Source organism: Priapulus caudatus, unplaced genomic scaffold (genome assembly GCF_000485595.1).
Source record: "Priapulus caudatus unplaced genomic scaffold, Priapulus_caudatus-5.0.1 Scaffold289, whole genome shotgun sequence".
Taxonomy (NCBI): domain Eukaryota; kingdom Metazoa; phylum Priapulida; class Priapulimorpha; order Priapulimorphida; family Priapulidae; genus Priapulus; species Priapulus caudatus.
Window position 1 is genome coordinate 163,417 of NW_014577350.1, and position 22,137 is coordinate 185,553.

Here is a 22,137-nt window from a genome sequence, read left to right on the forward strand (position 1 = left end):
TTACCTCTGTAACCTTGTATGTGGGTGTTAGTTTCCGTACACTTATCTTACATCTGTAACCTTGTATGTGGGTGTTGGTTTCTGTACACTTATCTTACATTTGTAACCTTTTATGTGGGTGTTGGTTTCTGTACACTTATCTTACCGCTGTAACCTTGTATGTGGGTGTTGGTTTCTCTACACTTATCTTACCTCTGTAACCTTGTATGTGGGTGTTGGTTTCTGTACACTTATCTTACCTCTGTAACCTTGTATGTGGGTGTTAGTTTCCATACACTTTTCTTACATCTGTAACCTTGTATGTGGGTGTTAGTTTCCGTACACTTATCTTACATCTGTAACCTTGTATGTAGATGTTAGTTTCTCTACACTTATCTTATGTCTGTAACCTTGTATGTGGGTGTTAGTCTCCGTACACTTATCTTACCTCTGTAACCTTGTATGTGGATGTTAGTTTCTCTACACTTATCTTACGTCTGTAACCTTGTATGTGGGTGTTGGTTTCTCTACACTTATCTTACATCTGTAACCTTGTATGTGGGTGTTAGTTTCTCTACACTTATCCTATGTCTGTAACCTTGTATGTGGGTGTTAGTCTCCGTACACTTATCTTACATCTGTAACCTTGTATGTGGGTGTTGGTTTCTCTACACTTATCTTACCTCTGTAACCTTGTATGTGGGTGTTGGTTTCTCTACACTTATCTTACCTCTGTAACCTTGTATGTGGGTGTTGGTTTCCAGATCCCACAAGAAAACTCTGCCGTCAGAACCAGCCGTCACGGCTTTTGCGTGAGAATCGCACGTCAGGTCCAAACTGTTGGCAGCGTCATCGTGCGCGTAGTTGTACGAGATCTGTCGCATCTCATCCCTGGCCTCGTTCACTTCCCACACCTCCAGCCCACCTACAGAGCAGGCCAGCATATAAAGTACAGAAAACAGCAGGAGTGTATGATAATTAAATATAGATATATATAATATAATATAGCCTATAAGTGTATAATATAGTCTATAGTGTATAACATTGTCTATATTATACACTCCTGATAACAGTAGATAGTAAGAGAGAGGAGAACAGTATATAGATGACAGTATGGGCCGTGCATATTTATGCAATATATTGCGTAGAGAGACTAGAGTAGAACATACACAATATACGGCAGCAATGTGGCAAGTGTGCTCTGATAATAGGAGTATCAACGAGATCTCATAGGATTTTGCCTACTACTTCGAATCTGTACGCTTCATTACGTGTCATACTGCATGAAATTTTGAAGTGTGAAGAGAAGTAGGATAAATGCTAATGTGAAATTGTTCATTAGTGATTACTGACGAGGAGTAGCAACAACAAGTCTAAATTGGCCCAAGGCATTCGGATAATTTTTACAAAACTGTATATTTACCGGTGACACTGCAATTCAGTGATGCTTCTATATTATGAATGACTCGTTATTAGGCAGCACAATCCATAAGTATGAATAATGTTTCTGTTAAATGCTTAATCATTCCTGCTAATAACTTACAAGTCAGTTAAAATCTATAAGCACTTACTGTGAAATGTATAAAAACCACTCTACCTGAAAATAGCATTTTACATTTAAACTGGCAATTTAGGAAATAATGCAAATAATGGCAGCACGATTTTTTTAATTACCCTATGGCCTCCTGCTATTATGATAAGTAGAAATTTGTACACAGAAATGTAAAATAAACAGAAAATAATAGTGATCGAGAAGAGACATGAGATATTAATTAAAAAGTGATTTAAGCATTTGGGATATTATAGTTGACGTTTTTATGATAACGATGCAAAATTGCATGGCTGCGATGAAATATGATAGCTTGGCAGTGGCTATTACATGATCCATGCTAAAATGACTATTTCTACCATAAGTGCATCAAACATCTGAAGCCAATTAAATCATATTTCAATGGGGAGCAATGAACATTAATGAACTTAATTAAGCCATTTGCCAAAGCGAACTTCAGAGGAAAACTGATATCTTTCTCAAACATCAATAAATAATCTTCTCACAATTTAAAAAAATACATGACCCTAAAATTATATCTAATCAAATAACTAAAACAACAAACAATTGCAATAAGTCTTGCAAAAGACACATACGCAATAAATGTGAGAGTGGCATCTCAATCCCCCACAAAAAATTTCAAATTTCTAAATTTTCTGTGGAATACTAACAACAAGGCACATATTACACAGAATAATTTTAAACAAATCTATTATATTTTAATATAACTTAAGCTAGATGCATATTTCATATTTGAAACATGGAAATCATGTAACAGATAACAGTGCCAGTCATGTTGTTTATACCGGAATCTGAAGCTACGGCTGCTTTGTGGTTCGTGATCCACCGGACGTCATTCAGTCCACCTTCAGTCTGACAACCTGTCAAACACTGTGTGATGTCCGGTGCTGCACAACCGTCTCTGAACAAGCACAATGTCCCACTCCAGTATCTACCGATTAGGTCTGATGCACACAGAAAAAGGTAACCCTCTGAAATAAAACACTCCGAGTTAGTAATATTATCTACCATCAACTTCTAGTAATATTTTAAAGCGCTACGATGCCGGTAATATTCATTACTGCACTTCAGTTTTTCAGAAACAAGTTTTTTTCTTAGAAAATGCCACCGTTATTACGTATTGTAGCTTACTACAGTACAGGTGATACCATGAACACATGTATAGATTTGTGTACACATATTATGTGTATGTCTATGGTAACTCTATATTCTTTATTTTTCTGCTCTGCTCAGAACAGCAAGGCTATAGGCCTAGCAGTAGCTCTAACATTTTGTCTGAAGTCGCAATGACTGAGCGTGAGACTAAACTAAATCTAGTGTACATATAGCCTTGGCCATACAATGATGAGCAATTATAGGGCCGAGTATAATTTTATGACATGCTATGATATATGACCTTATATTTTTTGGTGTCCCATACACTCAATGTAGTGACAAGGTAGCGCATGCATCTAACTAGCTACATCGATGTCAATATGAGGTCGGATTCACCAACTAGTGAGCTTCGGAGAACCACACCAGGTTGACCTCTTTGCGGGCATTAAGGATGGTCAATGATTGTTTTACATCCTCAGTGGTTGTTTTGCATCCAAATCACTGGAGACGGCCCCGCAATTTTACATGGTTATGCGAACCATGAAGAAGTTATAGTATCCAATTTAATGAGCTAGCCTAGGTTTGTACACTTTCGAGAAAATTCACTATCTTGTTTAGGGTTTGAACTCACGCCCTTTGTGGTAAAAGGTAGACATACTAATTGCAGGATCAGCGAGTTCTCTAATGGCCCGTACAGACTGCAAATTCGATTCTATATCAAACTAGTCCAAGCTAGGCCTGGACTAAATTCTTGCAGTCCATACATGCTATATCCTGCGCTATATACGCACTAGTCCAGACTATTACACATAGCCATTCCAATTGAGGGGGACCAGGCCCATGCACTTCAAAGCGTGCCAAGTTATTCCGTACAAAGTTATCCCACGCTAAATTGTACGTGTGTGTAATCCAGGCCAGGCGCAGGCTAAATTTCGATATACGCAGGCACATAACCATGTTTGGGTTATATTAGTAGTACAGAAGCATCTGAAAATGTGGCTGCAATTTAGTTTTTTATCTTCACGTAACTAGTTTCCACTCACATAGTGTAAACAACAAACTGTGAGTTTTCCGCCATGTCACCAGATCAGATCTATGCTATTGAGTCAAGAGTGACAGATCGACGTTAAACCATATAGATGTAGATATTGCCACAACTTGAAACGAAGGCTGAAATCACACTTTAATTTGTGCATAGGTGTGAAGTTAGTGCGTGAAAATACCAAGTTAACATATTTTTAAACAACTAATAACTAGTAACTAACAGGGGTCGAAATGAGCGGTATCCCGATATCCGCAGGATAGTAGATTCTTGTGTTGGATACCAGATTTCAATGCTTGGTATCCCGCAGGGATAGTAAAAAAAAAATCGTCTAAATCGGGATTGTGGTTGTTGAGCATAAACGCGCACATTGCCGAACATTTTGCTCAAAAACATTATCGTAGCAATGTTCCATGAAATGTTCGGCAATGTGCGGTGAAAAAAGTCGCCGAACATTTGTTCTGAACAATGTTTTTGAAGATCGGAAATGTTTGATATCTCGAACATTGTTCGTCGAATGTTCGTCAATGTGCGGTGAATGTAGAACAATTCTAGAAACATTTGTAAATGCCAATCACGCCGATTGGCCACTCGCCGATCACGTGACTCTTTACAACACAGCTACTAGACGGCACCACGAGGTTAATTTGTTCGCTGCAAAATGTTCGGCAATGTGCGCTCAGCAATTGTTCACCGCACATTGCCAGACAAAACCATTTGTTCGAACAAACATTTGTTCGGGAAAATGTTCGGCAATGTGCGCCAGGCTTAAGCGTGGCCAATGTTGATCTTAAATGTGATGTGTATACCATGTTTCAAGCGAACCAGACAATGCGTCTAGACAATACATCTGCAGTGTACTTGTCTGTGCATATCTGTGAATCTGTTTTCATGTTTTTATATAAGAACTAGAAAGGGCAGTTTTCGCCAACTACATGTATCCCCCGTGATCTAGTATGAATGAAATATCTCTGTAAGGACGTAGAAGGTAGGTAAAGTTAAATAAGTCACAAAGACTAAGGTTTGTTACACAACTCATCTGCCTGAGATCTGCCGACTTCGTCGCGGGGGATACAATTATATTACATATTAATATTTTTCAAATGCTATTATTGCATATTTCAAGATTTTGGATACCAACATTGTTGAAATTACTATCCAAAAAATGGGATACCAGATTTTTTGGGGGGATACCAGATTTGGTAAGACTAACCCCCGGGCACTCTGTAAGGGTGAGCCCACAGTGTAGGGGTGGTCGGGTAGGGTAGGGTCGGGTAGAGTAGGCCTAACTCTAACCCTAACGCTAACCCTAAACCTAACCTAAACCATAACCCTAACCATACCCTACCCGACCACCCCTACATTGTGGGCTCGCCCTCACAGAGTGCCCGGGGATTAGTCTTTTCCTACCAGATTTCAATACCTGGTATCCCGAATGGATACCATAATATAAATCGAATTTCGACCCCTGTAATTAGTATTTTACTCTACATTCACTGAAAGCGCTTCCATTTCTGCATGATATACAGTATGAGGTATAGAGAATGTTCCTTGAGGATTCATACTAGGTAAATTATAGTTTTCTTAGCTAGGTAGGCGCTAGTAACTATATTATAGCCCCCGTACAGTTGCGACTGGCAGCCAGCGGCAACTGTACGCGGGCTATAGTTAACGCAGACTGGGGTCGTTGTTAGTATCAGGTACGTACTACGTACAAGATATGACGCCGAGGGTAGTTAGGTGTTAGTAATCATTATGTGTAATTTATAGAGTCATGTTAGGTTCTGTTGCTACATGAGGTCTATTTCCCCACAGGGTACTGCTCGATCGTACCCTGGCACTATTGATAGTTAGGGTTAGATGAGGGTTAGTCTAGGTTAGGTAGGTTCGGGTTACGGACGAGTAGGCGAGACGACTCCCTAGGTCCGATAGTAAAGTACGAGTACGTCCCCATATTAAAACCAGTATACGTTCGGTAATACCGCCGTCCCAGGTAGTCCGGCAGAAACCAAGGGACATAGACCTCATCTCAGCGTAGTGGCAGGAAGGTTAGGTAGTGTTAGGGTAGGTACACTTCTGAATAAAGCTGAGCACTTGTGTATACATATAGTAGACCGTCGGTACATATCTGTACCATGATACGACAACGACCCCTTTAGCTATAATACATAGCTCTAGTACATATAGCCGCCGCGTAAATGTACGCGGTTATAGAAACCAGAGCTAAGCCTATACTAGAGTTACAGAGCTAGGCGCAGGATGTAACAACATTCAACCGCGAATAAACAGTAGTAACATCAACCTGATTATGTACCGATTACGCACGTAGACTAAGTCCCCTGACAGATGAGGATCCATTTGTCCTGGAAACATTAGCCATAACAAAAAAACCTTGCTCCCGAGTCTCCGACGATCACTGAAAATTCAATGAAAAACATCACCGGCACTATCTTGGCACAGGCATTGACACGACTGCTACTCGCAGTGCTGCACCACCATGAAACTTGTGTGCCGACAGACAGAGTTATATCGGAAAAATAACATAAATAAACACAGTCCAAATAGACAAGAATGAACATCAAGAAGAAGAAGATGATGTAAATAACTAGTGAATTAATGCGCATTCTATGTTAATTAAATTTGACGTAATGGTCAAGAAGGGTAACCCTACTATGGCGCCATCTGGCAAAGTTGTTGAATTGTTTTGAACGCGTTGCATGTTCAAATCCCCTATTCACGCCTCATTCGCTTCGCCGACAATCGCATGCGTCGGCCAATAACAAGCGCATTTTTGTATAGATATAAGCTAGCAAGGATCAAAGCTTGTCAGTTAGCAGGGAGAAAATGGCCAAGCCCTCTACAGCAGACTCGAGAAAGATGAACAGGAGCAGGAAAAACAATAACGGTACGTCATGTGCTCGTTACCGAGCCTTTAGAGTGTAGCGATTAAATGTATCGCAAGTGGTTTGGACTAACTCAGCATACGACGGAGCGACACAGCCACGGCATTGCTGAGCTACGGGAGTTGCCTACTCGCGCGAATTTTCGAGGCTATATCTGGTGGTGACGATTGTGGACTAGGATTGATTCTGCAGCGAATAATTCGCGTAATGCCGTAACGCTCGTTCAGCATGCAGTTCGGCCCGTTCTACTGGCGACCGGTGTACTTCCGTCGCTCGTCGGAACGTCCGCCAGATGCGTAACATGTGTCAGCGCCTGTTCGGAGCGCAATACGTCGGCCAACAATGAGCGTGCAGAGACCGATCGTATCTCGCACGTCGCCAGTACTACCTGACGGACGTGCTGCGGCAGCGTCGGCCGTCGGAAGAGCGCGTCGTCGCTCGGCGAACTCGCGGCGAGAGCGCTCGCCGGATATCGTATACGTCAGTGGATCCGTTCCGTAGCAGTGTCCACGCCTGCCACGGAGATTACGAAGGGCTTCGGCCGTCGTGGCGTACGTCTGCGGCGCGCGCGGGTGTCACGCTCCACTCGCAACACCACATGGAAACGATGATGAGGCCGGCGCTGGCGAGTAGTGGCCCTCGTCCATGAATATCACAAGAATACCCGGCGGTGAAAGAGACGGAGCGAACGTCCAGCAGCGCAACGGACCACACCGCGTTAACACAAGAGACGCAGGACGTCGTTGCGCAGGCGCGCGTACTGCAATACAAAAAAACCGAGGTCGCCAAGGTACGGAATTACTCGTATCAATCGCTGACGACACACACAGGATCACACCACACACAACAGACACACAGGGACACACACACACACACACACACACACAAACATATATAATATATATAATATATATATAATATATGTCATAATTTGTGTGTTGTGTGATATATCGTACACGCGAGCGCGCATATCATCTATCAATCGGCGGCATCCATCAATCAGCACTGCAATAGTTTACGCATCTCGACAGCGCCCGCCACCGAACGTCGTATTGCATTTATATGTTGGGCACTTCACTAACGAAATTACTCCATGTACTCAGACTGCCTCGATGCAAATTTATGCTAGGCTGCCTAAATTGTGTCTCTAATATGTATAGAGATTAATATGAAACCCGTGAAATTAATGTAGTCAGTGTACAATATATATATTCATATATATATATAAGTATACACATACAAAGAAACTATATAAAAGATAGAAATATATACCTATATGTGTAACAGCGGGCTAGAAATTGACTTTTGCACAAGTAGTAACCAAAACACGACTACTACCCCAAAAAAGAGGGAGCGAGCAGAAATTAGGGAGTCCGAGGCAGTCTGAGGTCAAAATAAAGATATAACAATAACGCAGTGCTTATCTTTAAGATTATGCAATCGCAGTTGCATGTCTGGCCAAATTTCCTTATGGACATAGGCTGAAAAAATACAGCATCCCACGAGCCGGTGCTCCAGAACGAAATAGTTACTAAGTTTAGTATAGGCAAGAATTTTCAGGATCACACGACCTCAGGCTGCATAATGTCCAAAGCAGAGAGTCCGACGAGTAAATCAGGGATATTGACTCGCGGACCTCTGCCGTTAATTTCGGACCTGAGTATAACTATTTAAGACCGTAGCTTGTAATATTGTGATTGATTGAGTTAATTTTAAAGTTGTTTGGTTTGATTCCAAGATTCAAAGGCTAATACTTGATAGTGCGAAGTTGTTACGCTTACAACTTACGCGTAAGTAGTGTAAACTTTATGTTACTGTAATAGACATGAACTAGCAAGTACACCGTCATATATATAACAATAATAACTATACGTAATACGCTAGACTGTGAAGTTAATTGTGTAGTCAGCCCCAGTCCATAAGTGACCGACGCACGTAACAACCCAACGCATGCACGCACACCCACCACACACACGCCGCGCACCGCGTCCGCGACGCGCACGCACACGCACACCACACACGACACACCACCACACACACACACACACAACAACAAACACAACACACAACCACACAACAAAATACACGCACAGCGCACACCACGGCAATGCACGCACACACGCATGCACGCGAGCCACGATGTGGGTGCCGCGCACACGATTGCATGAGGTTATGTCTTTTGTAAGCAAAAGAGATCAAGCAGCAAATAAGATTGAATGTATAGTTACAGTTTTTGCATAATAATTATATAATAGATATTATATATGATTTAATTGTCTTGAATACGAAACATTATTTCTCTATCTCAATTGGAATAAGAATACATTGGGTTCTATTGAACTAGTAAGTTGTTATTATTTTTTCCAATAGCTCTAAAATAGCAACCAATTAGTAAACAACAAGAGGCCGTAGGCTGAGCAAATCCTAGGGGAGGCAAGGGGCGGATCCAGGATTCAAAGAGTGTGAGAAAACAGTGTGGGTCTGGGTCTCCACAGGAAATTGAAAATATATGATCGCAGGAGATTGGTCATTTGAGCACTTTGAGTACATGAAACAGCGCTTCATTCTGACCTACGACAATTCGCGTTAGTAGAATCAATATTTTTATTATTTGCCATTAAAAATATAAGGGGGGCTGCTGCCGTCGCCGCTTTGCCCCCCCCCGCGCAGCTACGGCCTGAAGCTATAAGTCACACTACAAGCATGAATATTATAATTGTTTTAGCTCATCTGACGTAGGGTGTCAGGCTTGTAAATCGCATGATTGTCCGTCGTCGTCGTCGCAGGCTCATCAAACAAGTTGGGCAACAAATCTACATCCGCATCGACGTACGGTCACGATATCGGGACGTGGGTAATTTTCCCCGAGAAAAACCGGAGGTTGGAAGGATGTCGAAGCTGGGGCAAGTCAAAGGTCAAGAGGCGTAAAAAAGGGGAAACACTTCCCTCCTTAACTAAGGTATAGGGAGGAAATGCAGAATTGCGGCACAAATCTAAACGGCTCGACCTAGGCTCGTGATAGTCCTAAGTCGGTGTATAGCATCATGGTAGGAAAAGCCATCACTGTGCCGAAATTGGAGGTCGCACGTCAAAGGTCAATGGGGCACAGGGCAGATTTTAGACATTTTCTGAGGACATGGTCTGACGGAGCGATTGAAAAACTTTTTTGTTTCAGTGGTGACCGACCAACCATTTTTATGGCTTTATTGAAAGGACCATGAAATGTACTTTCCGCTGACAGTGACATGTGAAGAGTAAGTGTCGGATAACCTTTTGACCCTCAAGAGGAGGGTTAAACATAGATTTGTTGACTGAAACGACTGAACTGCTTTTTCTATTATTAGAGCCCATACCTGTGTGAATGTGAGGCTACAGTTGCACAGTTTAATTGCAAAGGCAAATGTTTGTTGAACAAGGTTTACGCTCCTTAAATCGTATTATTTTCTAAAGCAGTCTGTCTATAGCACCCTGAAGGCTGAATCAGTGAATGCTCGTGTGGTTAGGCAAAAACACGGGGCAGCACATGGCTGGCACACTTCTAATCATAATTGTTGCCTGCCAACATGCAATGCTCATACATGTGTCTGCAATGCATCTATAGAGATTAGGTGGGTGCGAAAGTGTAGCTGATATATTTGTTCCAATTGGCTACGAAAGTCAAACAAGAATAAAGAAGGCTTATGTATAAGACGTCTTGCTATGCACAAATGAATTTATCAGCAGAACACCAGACACCAGATGAGCCCTGTCGCACTGCGGCACTTGTTTATTATGGAATCTAAGAATCTACCTAGTTATAGTCTGATAGAATTAGCTTGAAATTCGCTTCCAAATTTATTCGAGGATTTGACTCAAGATACATGAGCACGGCTAATATAACAAAAGTCAGAAGACTCAAACCATGCCAATTTAAAGATGACAATTTGTAATTTTGAGGTTTTGATGCATGGTAATGAGTGATGGCGGATTGTTTTAGGAAGTAATCACTTCACTCAAACAGATAGATGCATGCTATTACGAAAATCTGTCGATAAGTCTTAAATATTTGAAGCAGTCAAAAGATAATTGTCTTAACAAGGACACATGAGTTTCCTTGAAGATTAATAGTGGATAAATATGTAGTGTATATTGATTTCAGCAGCAAATTGTCAAATTAAATTGAAATCAAAATCAATTTCGCTTAAGTATTCAGTAACACGTCTATTACCAGCCACGTCTAACAAGTGTAGTCACTTAATTCTCTAAACTGTGATTTTCCAAAATTGTAATTCCTATTTAAAGCTGCATGCTCTAATAGTACATGTATAGCAAATTATAAGACTGCATGACATAGCCAGGCTTTGTGCACACACTTATATTTTGACATCATCGCTTTAAAAAGTAAAGCTTTTTGTTTATTCAAGTCATTGTAACATTGATGTGTGCAAGTCATTTCATAAATCACGTGTGCTGGAACACTGATTTGTCTGCGTGGAGTAGCTGCACTCGACAAGCAGCATATTAATTCATCATATACCCTGTTAAATCATATTTTAAATTCATTATAATTAGATACCCTGTTAAATTACAGGTTTTCAGCTGCTAGTGTTACCTGTGGAGACGTGTTCAAGCTAATTTAGCTCACGCATAAAGCTCATTGAATCGGCTTCATTAAAAAATCGTAATTTAAAGGGGGTGAAGATATGAATGCATCGCCAGGACACGGTTCGAAAAGAAAAAAACATTGTTTTTTTCACGAGTAGTAACTACAACACACGTGCGCGTAATCCACTGTGCACGTAATCTATTTGATTTAGTAGAGCGCTTTAACTCTCAGTTTTACGTTTGAGCGTGATGATCATTCACATTCCTACCTTGTTTATCTAGTGAAAATGAATGTATCTATTAGACTATTAATAATGTTATTATTACAGTGGATGAAATCATTTGTAGACAGTGTAAAACCCATCACTTTGAGTTTCTGGAGTTTCAAATGAATTCACTAGTTTTCGTTCATTTTGCCATTGAATCAGTATATCATATTTTGAATAAATAAAATCAAACGTCGTTTTCTTCACTGCTGATAATGTGGTGGTAAAATTCGCATCCACTCACCTGTCACGTTGCAGGTAAAATACATAATTTAGATGAGTAAGTCTTAGCCTAGCCCTAGAACTATAGCCCTTCGCTCTGCCACAGACCTGTGGCAGAGTGAAGGGCTATAGTTCTAGAGCTTGTCTTAGCCCTAACCTGCCCAACGTGTCAGTGACTCTTCGGGACTTTCTGTACATAGCTTCGCTGCACGCACTACTATGATCTCCTGCTATGATCATATCAAGATCATATCAAGATCATATCTATAGATTACGTCATATTTGTATTGATATGCTCAGGAGTACATGAATAGAGATCTCTATGCATGTTCTTCTGATATGCTCACGGTACTAACTACAGAAATTACGTTGTGACCTATTTCATATTCGTTTGCATATTCGTTTGCATATTCGTTTTTCATATTGTTGCACTCTCGAGTGTATCAGTGCTAGTAACAAGCGTTGATTATCTGCTCGTATCTACGCCCTACTTTCACACAGCCGAGCCAAATCAGGCAGAATGGCATGTAATCTTGACTGATTTTCTCTCGTTGCAAGTCGATAATGGCATCAATGTGTCCGTTTAAGCTAGTCGTGCATACAATGTGAGCGAGGTCAGATAACCACGCCCTCTGAAATAATTGTACTGCCGGCCCGCGTGTCGTAAGCACCGGTGAAACCAAACCGTTTCCGTATCTGCATATAAACCAAGACAGAGTTAATAAAAACAAATGTTGTTAATAAGACAAGATTTATCTTTATTAACTCTTGATATAAGCAAGAGTACATAATAGAAATTCTTCTAGTAATAGAAATTCTTCTAGTAATAGAAATTCTTCTAGTAATAGAAATTCTTAGAATTCTTAGAAATTCATAGAATTCTTAGAAATCCTTAGAATTCTATAATAGAAATTCTTCTATTTTGGACTCTTGATATAATATTTCACGAGCTGGGCTCTAGAACGTGACAAATATTTGTCATTATACACTCCTGATGTAAGTCACTGCTTCACCTCACATATACGCGTGATAATTTGGGAAGACACATTGCTACACCAATTTTGTTATTTATCATCAGGAGCGTATAATGACAAATATATACGTCATTATACGCTTATAATATATTTGTCATTATACGCTCCTGTTATCATGTATGTATATACACCCGATGGTTTGTTGTTGTGTGTTCACTTTTCGAAGGCACAGAGTTATCTTGTCACTAGCTCTAGAACTATAGCCCTTCGCACCGCCTGTGGCAGAGTGGCGTGCTAGATACCGCGAAGTACCAACGAAGTGTTTGAGAAGTGAATGGCAGCTATTTTGACATCCAAAAAATAGACGTACAAATAGGATATATATATGGCTATAAAGTTAATATTATAACAGCGAAGTATTTTTCTGCCGCCTCATTTTTTTCATTTAGGGAAAATATTTGCACACACGTTCTCTCCATTCTTCTAAAATTCGCCCCATGCCTGTCCCCCGCGTCTCCCGCTTGTTTCTCGATTAAATGCGTTATTGATGCTGTATTTCTGATCCAGCTTCGCGTACATTATTATTTGCAGCTTTATCACATGATATACAGTATAAGGTATAGAGAATGTTCCTTGAGGATTCATACTAGGTAAATTATAGTTTTCATAGCTAGGTAGGCGCTAGTAACTATATAGCCCGCGTACAGTTGCGACTGGCAGCCAGCGGCAACTGTACGCGGGCTATAGTTACGCAGATGGGGTCGTTGTTGTATCAGGTACTACGTACAGATATGTACCCGAGGTAGTTTTAGGTTGTTTAGTATTATGTTTATATTTTTATATGAGGTATGTTTAGGGTTAGTGTTGCTCATAGGGTCTATGTCCCCCAGGGTACTGCCGGAACGTACCCTGGTCACTATTTGATATGGTTAGGGTTAGGATTAGGGTTAGGTTTAGGGTTAGGGTTAGGGTTCGGGTTAGGGAGTAGGCGTAGACGACTCCCTAGACTCGTTAGTAGAGTAGGCGAGGTACGGTCGCCATATTAGATAGTACCAGGGTATACGTTCCGGTATACCGGACCGTACCCAGGGTACGTTCCGGCAGTACCCCGGGGGACATAGACCCTCTCAGCGTTAGTGCTAGGGAATAGGGTTAGGGTTAGTGTTAGGGTTAGGGTACACTTCTGTAGTACAAGTCTGGTACACTTTGTGTATACATATATGTACCTCGGGTACATATCTGTAATACCTGATACGACAACGACCCCTTGAGCTATAGTTACTATAGCTCTAGTACTATAGCCCGCGTAAATGTACGCGGGTTATAGAACTAGAGCTAGTTACTAGAGCTAGGCGCAGGATGTAACACATTACCCGATAACATTAGTACATCAACCTTGATTATTTACCATTAGAGTAGCTAAGTCCCTGAAGATGAGGATCCATTTGTGCTGGAACATTAGCCATAACAAAACGTTTCTCCGAGTCTCCGACGATCACTGAAAATTCAATGAAAACACACCGGCCTTTCTTGGCACAGGCATGGACACTACTGCTACTCGTCTAGTGCTGCCACCACCATGAAACTCTGTGTGGCCCGACAGTACAGAAGTTATTATCGGAAAATAACATAAATAAACACACAAATAACAAGATGATCATCAGAAAAGAAGATTGATTGTAAATAATAGTAATTATGCGCATTTATGTTAATTAAATTTGACGTATGGTCTAAGAATGTGTACCCTATGGTCCCTATCTGGCAAAGTTGTGATTGTTTTGAACCGTTGCTCAAATCCCCTATCAGGCCTCATTCTGCTTCGCGACAATCGCATGCGTCGGCCCATAACAAGCGGCAGTGGATGAATAAGCTAGGCAATGATCAAAGCTTGTCAGTTAGCAGGGGAAAATGGCCAAGCCCTCTACTAGCAGGACTCCGAGAGATGAACAGGAGCAGGAAAACAACGGGTACGTTCATGTGCTCGTTACGCCTTTAGAGTGTAGCGGATTAAATGTATCGCAGTGGTTTGGACTAACTCACATACGACTGACGACACAGCAGCGGCATTTGCTGACTACGGGAGTTTGCCTACTCGGCGCGATTTTGGTATACTGGTTGGTGACGTTGGACTTAGGATTGATTCTGCAGCGAATATGTTCCGTAATCGTACCGCTGTTCAGCATCAGTTCGGCGTTCTACTGGCTGCCGGTGTACTTCCGTCGCTCGTGGAACGCCGCCAGTGTGTACATGTTGTTCATCGCCTGTTTCGGAGGCGAAATCGTCGGCCAGACAATGAGCGTGCGGACCGATTCGTATCTCGCGTCGCCAGTACTACTGACGGCGGTGCTCGGCAGCGTCGGCCTCGCGAACACCTTCTCGTCGCTCGACTCGCGCGAGAGCGCCGCCGTGATATCGTTCGTCAGTGTGATCCGTTTCGTAGCAGTCACGCTGCTCACGGAGATTCCGAAGGGCTTTCGGCCGTTCGTGGCGTACGTCTGCGGCGCGCTGGGTGTCGTCCTCGCAAACCACATGGAGACGATGATGAGGCCGGCTGGCGGTAGTGGCCTCGTCATGCACGATGCAAAGATACCGGCGGTGAAGAGACGGCGAACGTCCAGCAGCGGCAACGGACCACCCGCGTTTAACCACAGAGGACGCAGGACGTCGTTGCCGGCGCTGGGACTCATACAAAAGAACCAGGTCCAGGTAAGGAAATTACTCGGTATTCATCGGCTGACGACACACACACACACACACACACACACACACAACACACACACACACGACACACAACATATATATATATATATATATATATATTTATATATATTATATATGTGTGTGTGTGTGGTGTGTATATATCGTACACGCGAGCGCGCATATCTATCTATCAATCGGCGCATCCATCAATCAGATTGCAATTAGTGTACTGCATTCGTACACCCACCCACACGTCGGTTTGCATTTATATGGTTGGGCATCTTCACTAACGAAATTTACTCTCATGTGACTGACTGGCTCTCGAGCAATTTATTGGCTAGGCTGCCTAAATTGTGTTCTTCTAATTATTGTATAGAGTATATAGACTGAAATGTATGCTAGTAGTGGTACTAATATATATATTCATATATATATATATATACACATCATATAAATATTATATATAATAGTATTATAATAATTATTCTATATTATGTGTATACAGGGGTAGAAATTGACTTTTGAACAAGGGAGTCCAACGGACTACTTACCCTCAAAATGAGGGAGCGCAGCGAAATGAGGGAGTCCGCAGTCTGAGGTTCAAAATTAAAGATATTAACAATAACGCATGTGCTTATTTTTTAAGATTCATGGCAGTTGCATGTCTGCCAAATTTTCTTTGGACATTAGCTGAAAAAATACAGCAATTCCACGAGGCCGTGCTCCAGAACTGAACTAGTTACTAAGTTAGTATGGCAGAATTTTCAGGGAGTCACACGGACTCAGGCTGCATAATGTCAAATCAGAGAGTCCGACAGTAAATCAGGGAGTATTTGACTCCGGACTCCCGTTAATTTCGGACCCTGAGTATACTATTTATAGTAGCGTAGCTTGGTAATATTGTGTTGATTGTAGTTAATTTAAAGTTGTTTTTGTGTTTTATTCCAAGATTCAATGCTATTACTTTATAGTGCGAAGTTGTTACGCTTACACTTACGCGTAATTATTGTTACTTTATGTTACTGTATTATTACATGAACTACAATGTACACGTATATATATACAATATATACTATACGTATAGCTAGAACTGTTGAAGTTTATTTTGTTTTAGTCACCCCAGGCCATAATGACACGCACGTACACACGCATGCACGCACACCCACACACCGCGCACGCGCACGCGGCACGCGCACAGCACACGCACACGACAGGCACACACACACACACACACACACACACACACACACACACACAAACACACACACACACACACAAATACACGCACGCGCACACACACGCATGCACGCACACACGCATGCACGCGCGCGCACACGATTTGCATGAGGTATATTTTTTTTGTAAGCAACAAAGAGACTGCACACAAATAAGATTGAATGTATAGTTACAGTTTGCATAATATTATATAATATGATATCATTTATATATGATTTTTAATTGTTTCTTGAATACTGAAACATTATTTCTCTATCTCATTGTGAATGAGAATACATTGGGTTCTATTGAACTAGTAAGTTGTTATTATTTTTTCCAATAGCTCTAAAATGAGCAACATTTAGTAAACAACAGAGCCGTAGGCTGAGCAAATTCCTAGGGGGAGGGGGCAGTGGCGGATCCAGGATTTCAAGGAGGTGGTGAGAAACAGGTGTGGGGGTCTGGGGGTCCTCCCACAGGAAATTTTGAAAATATAGATCGCAGGAGATGCCGTTATTTGAGGCACTTTTGAGTACATGAACAGCCTTCATTCTGACTACGACAATTCTCGTTTAGTAGAACAATATTTTTTTATTATTTTGCTTTAAAATATAGGGGGGCTGCTGCCCCTCTTGCCCCCCCCCGGCAGGCTACGGCCCTGAACTATATAGTTTCACCTACAAGCATGCATATTATATTGTTTTTAGCTCATCTGACGTAGTCAGGTGCAGCTTGTAGAATCGCATGATTGTCCGTCCGTCCGTTCGTCGGCCGATCAACAGTGTGGCACAAATCTTAACCGTCGACGTAACGGTCACGATATTCGGGACGTGGGGGGTAATTCGAAACGAGTTGGGATGTCGAAGCTGGGGTCAAAGGTCAAAGGTCAAGAGGTGTAAAAGAAGGGGAACATTCCCTCCTTAACTTAAGGGTATAGGAGGAAATGCAGAATTGCGGCACACAATCTAAACGGCTCGACTAGGCTCGTGATAGTCCTAAGTCGGTGTATAGCATCATGGTAGGAAAAGCCATCACTGTGCGAAATTGGAGGTCGCACGTCAAAGGTCAATGGGGCACAGGGCAGATTTTTAGACATTTTCTGAGACATGGTCTGACGAGCGATTGAAAAACTTTTTTGTTTCAGTGGTGACCGACCTACCATTTTTATGGCTTTATTGAAAGGACCGCATGAAATGTACTTTCCGCTGACAGTGACATTGAAGAGTAAGTTCGGATAACACTTTGACCCTCAAGAGGAGGGTTAACATTGATTTTGTTGACTGTTTAACAAACGACTGAACTGCTTTTGCTATTATTTAGAGCCCATACCTGTGTGAATGTAGGCTACAGTTGCCAGTTTAATTGCAAAGGCAAATGTTGTTTGAACAAGGTTTACGCTCCTTAAATCGTAATTATTTTCTAAGCAGTCTGTCTATAGGCACCTGAAGGCTGAATCAGTGAATGCTCGTGTGGGTAGGCAAAAACACGGGGCAGCCCATGGCTGGCACACTTCTAATCATAATTGTTGCTGCCCAACCTGTAATGCACATGGTGTCTGCAATGCATAGAGATTAGGTGGTGCGAAAGTGTAGCTGATATATTTGTTCCAATGGCTACGAAGTCAAACAAGAATAAAGAAGGCTATGTATAAGACGTCTTGCTATGCACAAATGAATTTATCAGCAGAACACCAGACACCAGATGAGCCTGTTCGCACTGCGGCACTTGTTTAGTATGGAATCTAAGAATCTACCTAGTTATAGCTTGATAGAATTAGCGTTGAAATTTCGCTTCCAAATTTATTCGAGGATTTGACTCAAAGAGCACGGCTAATATAACAAAAGTCAGAAGACTCAAACCATGCCAATTTAAAGATAACAATTTGTAATTTTGAGGTTTTGATGCATGGTAATGAGTGATGGCGGATTGTTTAGGAAGTAATCACTTCACTCAAACAGATAGATTGCAGCTATTACGAAAATCTGTCGTAAGTCTTAATATTTGAAGCAGTCAAAAGATAATTGTCTTAACGAAGGACACATGAGTTTCGCTTGAAATTAATAGTGAATAAATTATGTAGTGTAATATTGAGTTCAGCAGCAAATTGTCAAATAAATTGAAATCAAAATCAATTCGCTTCAGTATTCCAGTAACACGTCTATACACAGCCACGTCTAACAAGTGTTAGTCACTAATTCTTCTACACTGGTGATTTTCCAAAATCTTGGTAATTCCTATTGTTAAGCTGCATGCTCTAAATAGTTCACATGCTATAGCAAATTATAAGATGCATTGACATATGCCAGCTTTGTGCACCACTGTATATTTTGCATCCATCGCTTTAAAAAAAGTAAACTTTTTGTTGTATCAAGTCATTGTACTACATTGATGTGTGCAAGTCATTTCATAAATCACGTGTGCTGGAACATCTGATGTTGTCTGCGCTGGAGTAGCTGCACTCGCAACAAGCAGCATATTAAATTCATTCAATATGACCCTGTTAAATCATTATTTTTAAATTCAATTATAATTAGATACCCTGTTAAATTAAAGGTTTTCAAGCCTGCCAGGTGTTACCTGTGGCAGAACGTGTTCAAGCTAATTTACTTCACGCATAAAGCATCCATTGAATCGGCTTCATGAAAAGATCGCTTAATTAAAGGGGTGTGATGGGTGAAGACAGTTGCCTAAAATTTACTTTTTTTTTACGAGAGCTCTTTTTTGATTTTGTATTTGAAAAAAAGAGCTCTCGCTAAATTTTTTTACGAGAGCTATTTTAGGCTTGCCAGAGCTACTTGTTCATAGCATGACTTTTGATAAAATATTTCATAATTTTGATGCACTGACTCTAATATCATTGCTCAGCATTCAGGCATCTCAGCACCTGTATCAGACTATCAGTGTTAAGAAATCGTCAACAAATTACATCTCCATCACGATTTTTTAAATCTCATTTTCACTCGGATAAGAACCATCACATTCTTCATTCAATTTCATGCACACAGACAGACATGCACTACACAGCTACACATAGTCAAGGTAAAATGAACAAAGACCAGGAAATCAAAGAATTATAATTCATGAGTAATGATGGTAAGGTTATTTTTAAGTTTCTTTTTTTTTACTGTTCATATTATATTTCATCTCTTAACTTTCTTATTGATATAAACTCGAGCAAGTCAGAAAACTTCGCAAGAGAGTTTATTAGTTACTATTGAGTATGTAAAAAAAAATGGAATCTCTAGAATAGTCAGAGGGAGCTATTGATAGTAACGGATTATAACTTCATCGTTTTTTCATCCTTTCCAGTCCACAGGTACCCACCATGCATGATCAATGCTCCGCAATTCCAGCAAACGTTACAAGTTCCATAGAATCTATTAAGTACTATACAGTTATACGAATTGCTATCTAGATAATAATAACTGATAAAAATAGAATCCACATTTCTATGGTTAAGAATAAGTGACGAAATTCAGTTAAATCAGCGATTGTTACGCTGCCGGTCAGGTGTCACCTAGTCGTAACCCTCACTCACACCACGATAACCCTGCGATATTAAAACTTATTGTTATGCGGTTCAATAAATCACTGGGCTACGCAACATGCCAATGGGCGATGCAGTAATATGAATTTCTAATAGACTGTCGCGAGTCTATTGATATAGTGTGATGGAATCAATGCCGTTGAGGGAAGTTCATTGCAGCATCTAGATGGTTTGGATAACCCGTCATACCGTTGAGAACGCGCCATCGGGATTATGCGCTCTGCTTATAAGTCTGATTTAAACTGCGATTGCATGCTAACCGTAGTTTTTCAGCGTAATAATGAGGGAAAAGCTGCCAGGTCAGGCAGGACCGGCCAGTTTCGGAGAGAGTGGGCGCGACCCGCAGCAAAAACTTGGTCGGGTATGAGGCCTAGGCTCTGGCACTAATTTCAGAACGCTGCGGCGGCACGGGAGCGATTTTATTCTATATTTTCGCTCTCGTCAATTGTTGTATACCAGAGCGCCCATTTGAAACGCTCACGAGAGCGAAATCAGGCCTCGCCGCAGCTCCGTAGTAATTTATTTTCAACTGGAGATGAAAAGATATGAATATGCCATCGCCAGGACACGGTTCGAATAAGAAAAAAACATTTGTTTTTTTCACGAGTAGATTAACTAACAACAACCAGTGCGCGTAATCAACTGTGCAGTAATCTATTTGATTTAGTAGAGCGCTTAATAAACTTCCAGATATTTACGTAATGAGCGTGATGATCAATTCACATAATCACATACCATTGATATATCATAGCTGAAAAACGAAATGTATCAATTAATAATGTATATTATTAACAGTTGGGGATGAAAATCAATTTGAATACGACAGCTGTAAAAACCCATCACTCTGAGTTTCTATGAGGCTTTCAAATGATTCGTATCGAAATTAGTTTTCAGGTCAATTTTGCATTGAATCAAGTATATTCATATTTTTGAAGAATTAAATCAAACGTCAGTCTTTCATTCACTGCTATACTGTGTGGATTAAAATTCGCATCCCCTCACCTGGACACATTGCAGAGTAAATACATAATTTTATAAATGAGTATAGTCATTAGCCATAGCCTTAGACTATAGCCCTTCGCTCATGCCAGACCTGTGCCCAGAGGGAAAGAGGATATAGTTTCTAGAGCTAGCCTTAAACGCCACTAACCTGCCCAACATGTAGTGGTCTTCAAGTGACTTTCTGATACATAGCTTGCTGCACGCACTACTACTGATCATATCAAGATTATAATCAAGTAATACTATAGATAGACGTCATATTATGTATTTGATTGCCAGAGTACATGAATAGAGATCTCTAGGCATGGTCTTCTGATAGCTCACGCCCGCCCTGTACTAACTACAGAACTTACGTTGTGGACCTTTTCATATTCTGGTTTGCATATTCGTTTGCATATTCGTTTTTCTATTGTTGCACTCTCGAGTGTATCAAGTGCCTAGTAACAAGCGTTGATTATCGCTCGTATCTACGCCCTACTTTCACCACAGCCGAGCAAATCAGGCAGAAGGCATGTAATCTTGACTGATTTTCTCTCGTTGTAAGTCGATAATGGCATCTATGTTCCGTTTTTAAGCTAAGTCGTGCATACATGTGAGTGCGGAGGTCAGGCATAACACGCCCCTCTGCAAATAATTGTACTGCGAGCCCGGTGTCGTAAGCACCGGTTGTGAAACCAAACCGGTTTCCGTACTGCAATATAACAAGACAGAGTTAATAAAAATAAATGTTGTTAATATGACAAGATTTATACTTTATTACTCTTGATATAAGCAGAGTACATATAGAAATTCTATCTAGTAATAGAAATTGTCTAGTAAGTAGAAATTCTTCTAGTAATAGAAATTCTTAGATTCTTAGAAGTATAGAATTCTTAGAAATCCTTTAGATTCTATAATAGAAATCTTCTTATTTTGGACTCTTGATATAATATTCACAGCTGGGCTCTAGAACGCCTGACAAATATTTGTCATTATACACTCCTGATGTAATGTCACTGCCTTCACTCAATTACGCGCGTGATAATTGGGAAGACACAT

The 22,137-nt window shown here is 40.9% G+C and overlaps 2 protein-coding genes across 2 annotated transcripts in view; one reads left to right on the forward strand and one right to left on the reverse strand.

Moving 5' to 3' along the window:
* The window catches only part of LOC106808606 (methylosome protein 50-like), a 19,434-nt gene extending 5,250 nt beyond the window's left edge, over nucleotides 1-14,184 (reverse strand). Inside the window, exons 1-3 of the mRNA XM_014811386.1 lie at nucleotides 14,044-14,184; nucleotides 2,335-2,520; nucleotides 710-904 (exon numbers count right to left, since the gene is read on the reverse strand). Coding sequence (XP_014666872.1) covers nucleotides 710-904; nucleotides 2,335-2,520; nucleotides 14,044-14,101 — 439 coding nt within the window. The 5' untranslated portion in view covers nucleotides 14,102-14,184. The remainder of the gene's footprint in view (nucleotides 1-709; nucleotides 905-2,334; nucleotides 2,521-14,043) is intronic.
* A 332-nt stretch (nucleotides 14,185-14,516) lies between these two features.
* Nucleotides 14,517-22,137, forward strand: part of LOC106808597 (cGMP-inhibited 3',5'-cyclic phosphodiesterase B-like) — an 88,568-nt gene continuing 80,947 nt past the window's right edge. The window contains exon 1 of the mRNA XM_014811371.1: nucleotides 14,517-15,341. Coding sequence (XP_014666857.1) covers nucleotides 14,544-15,341 — 798 coding nt within the window. The 5' untranslated portion in view covers nucleotides 14,517-14,543. The remainder of the gene's footprint in view (nucleotides 15,342-22,137) is intronic.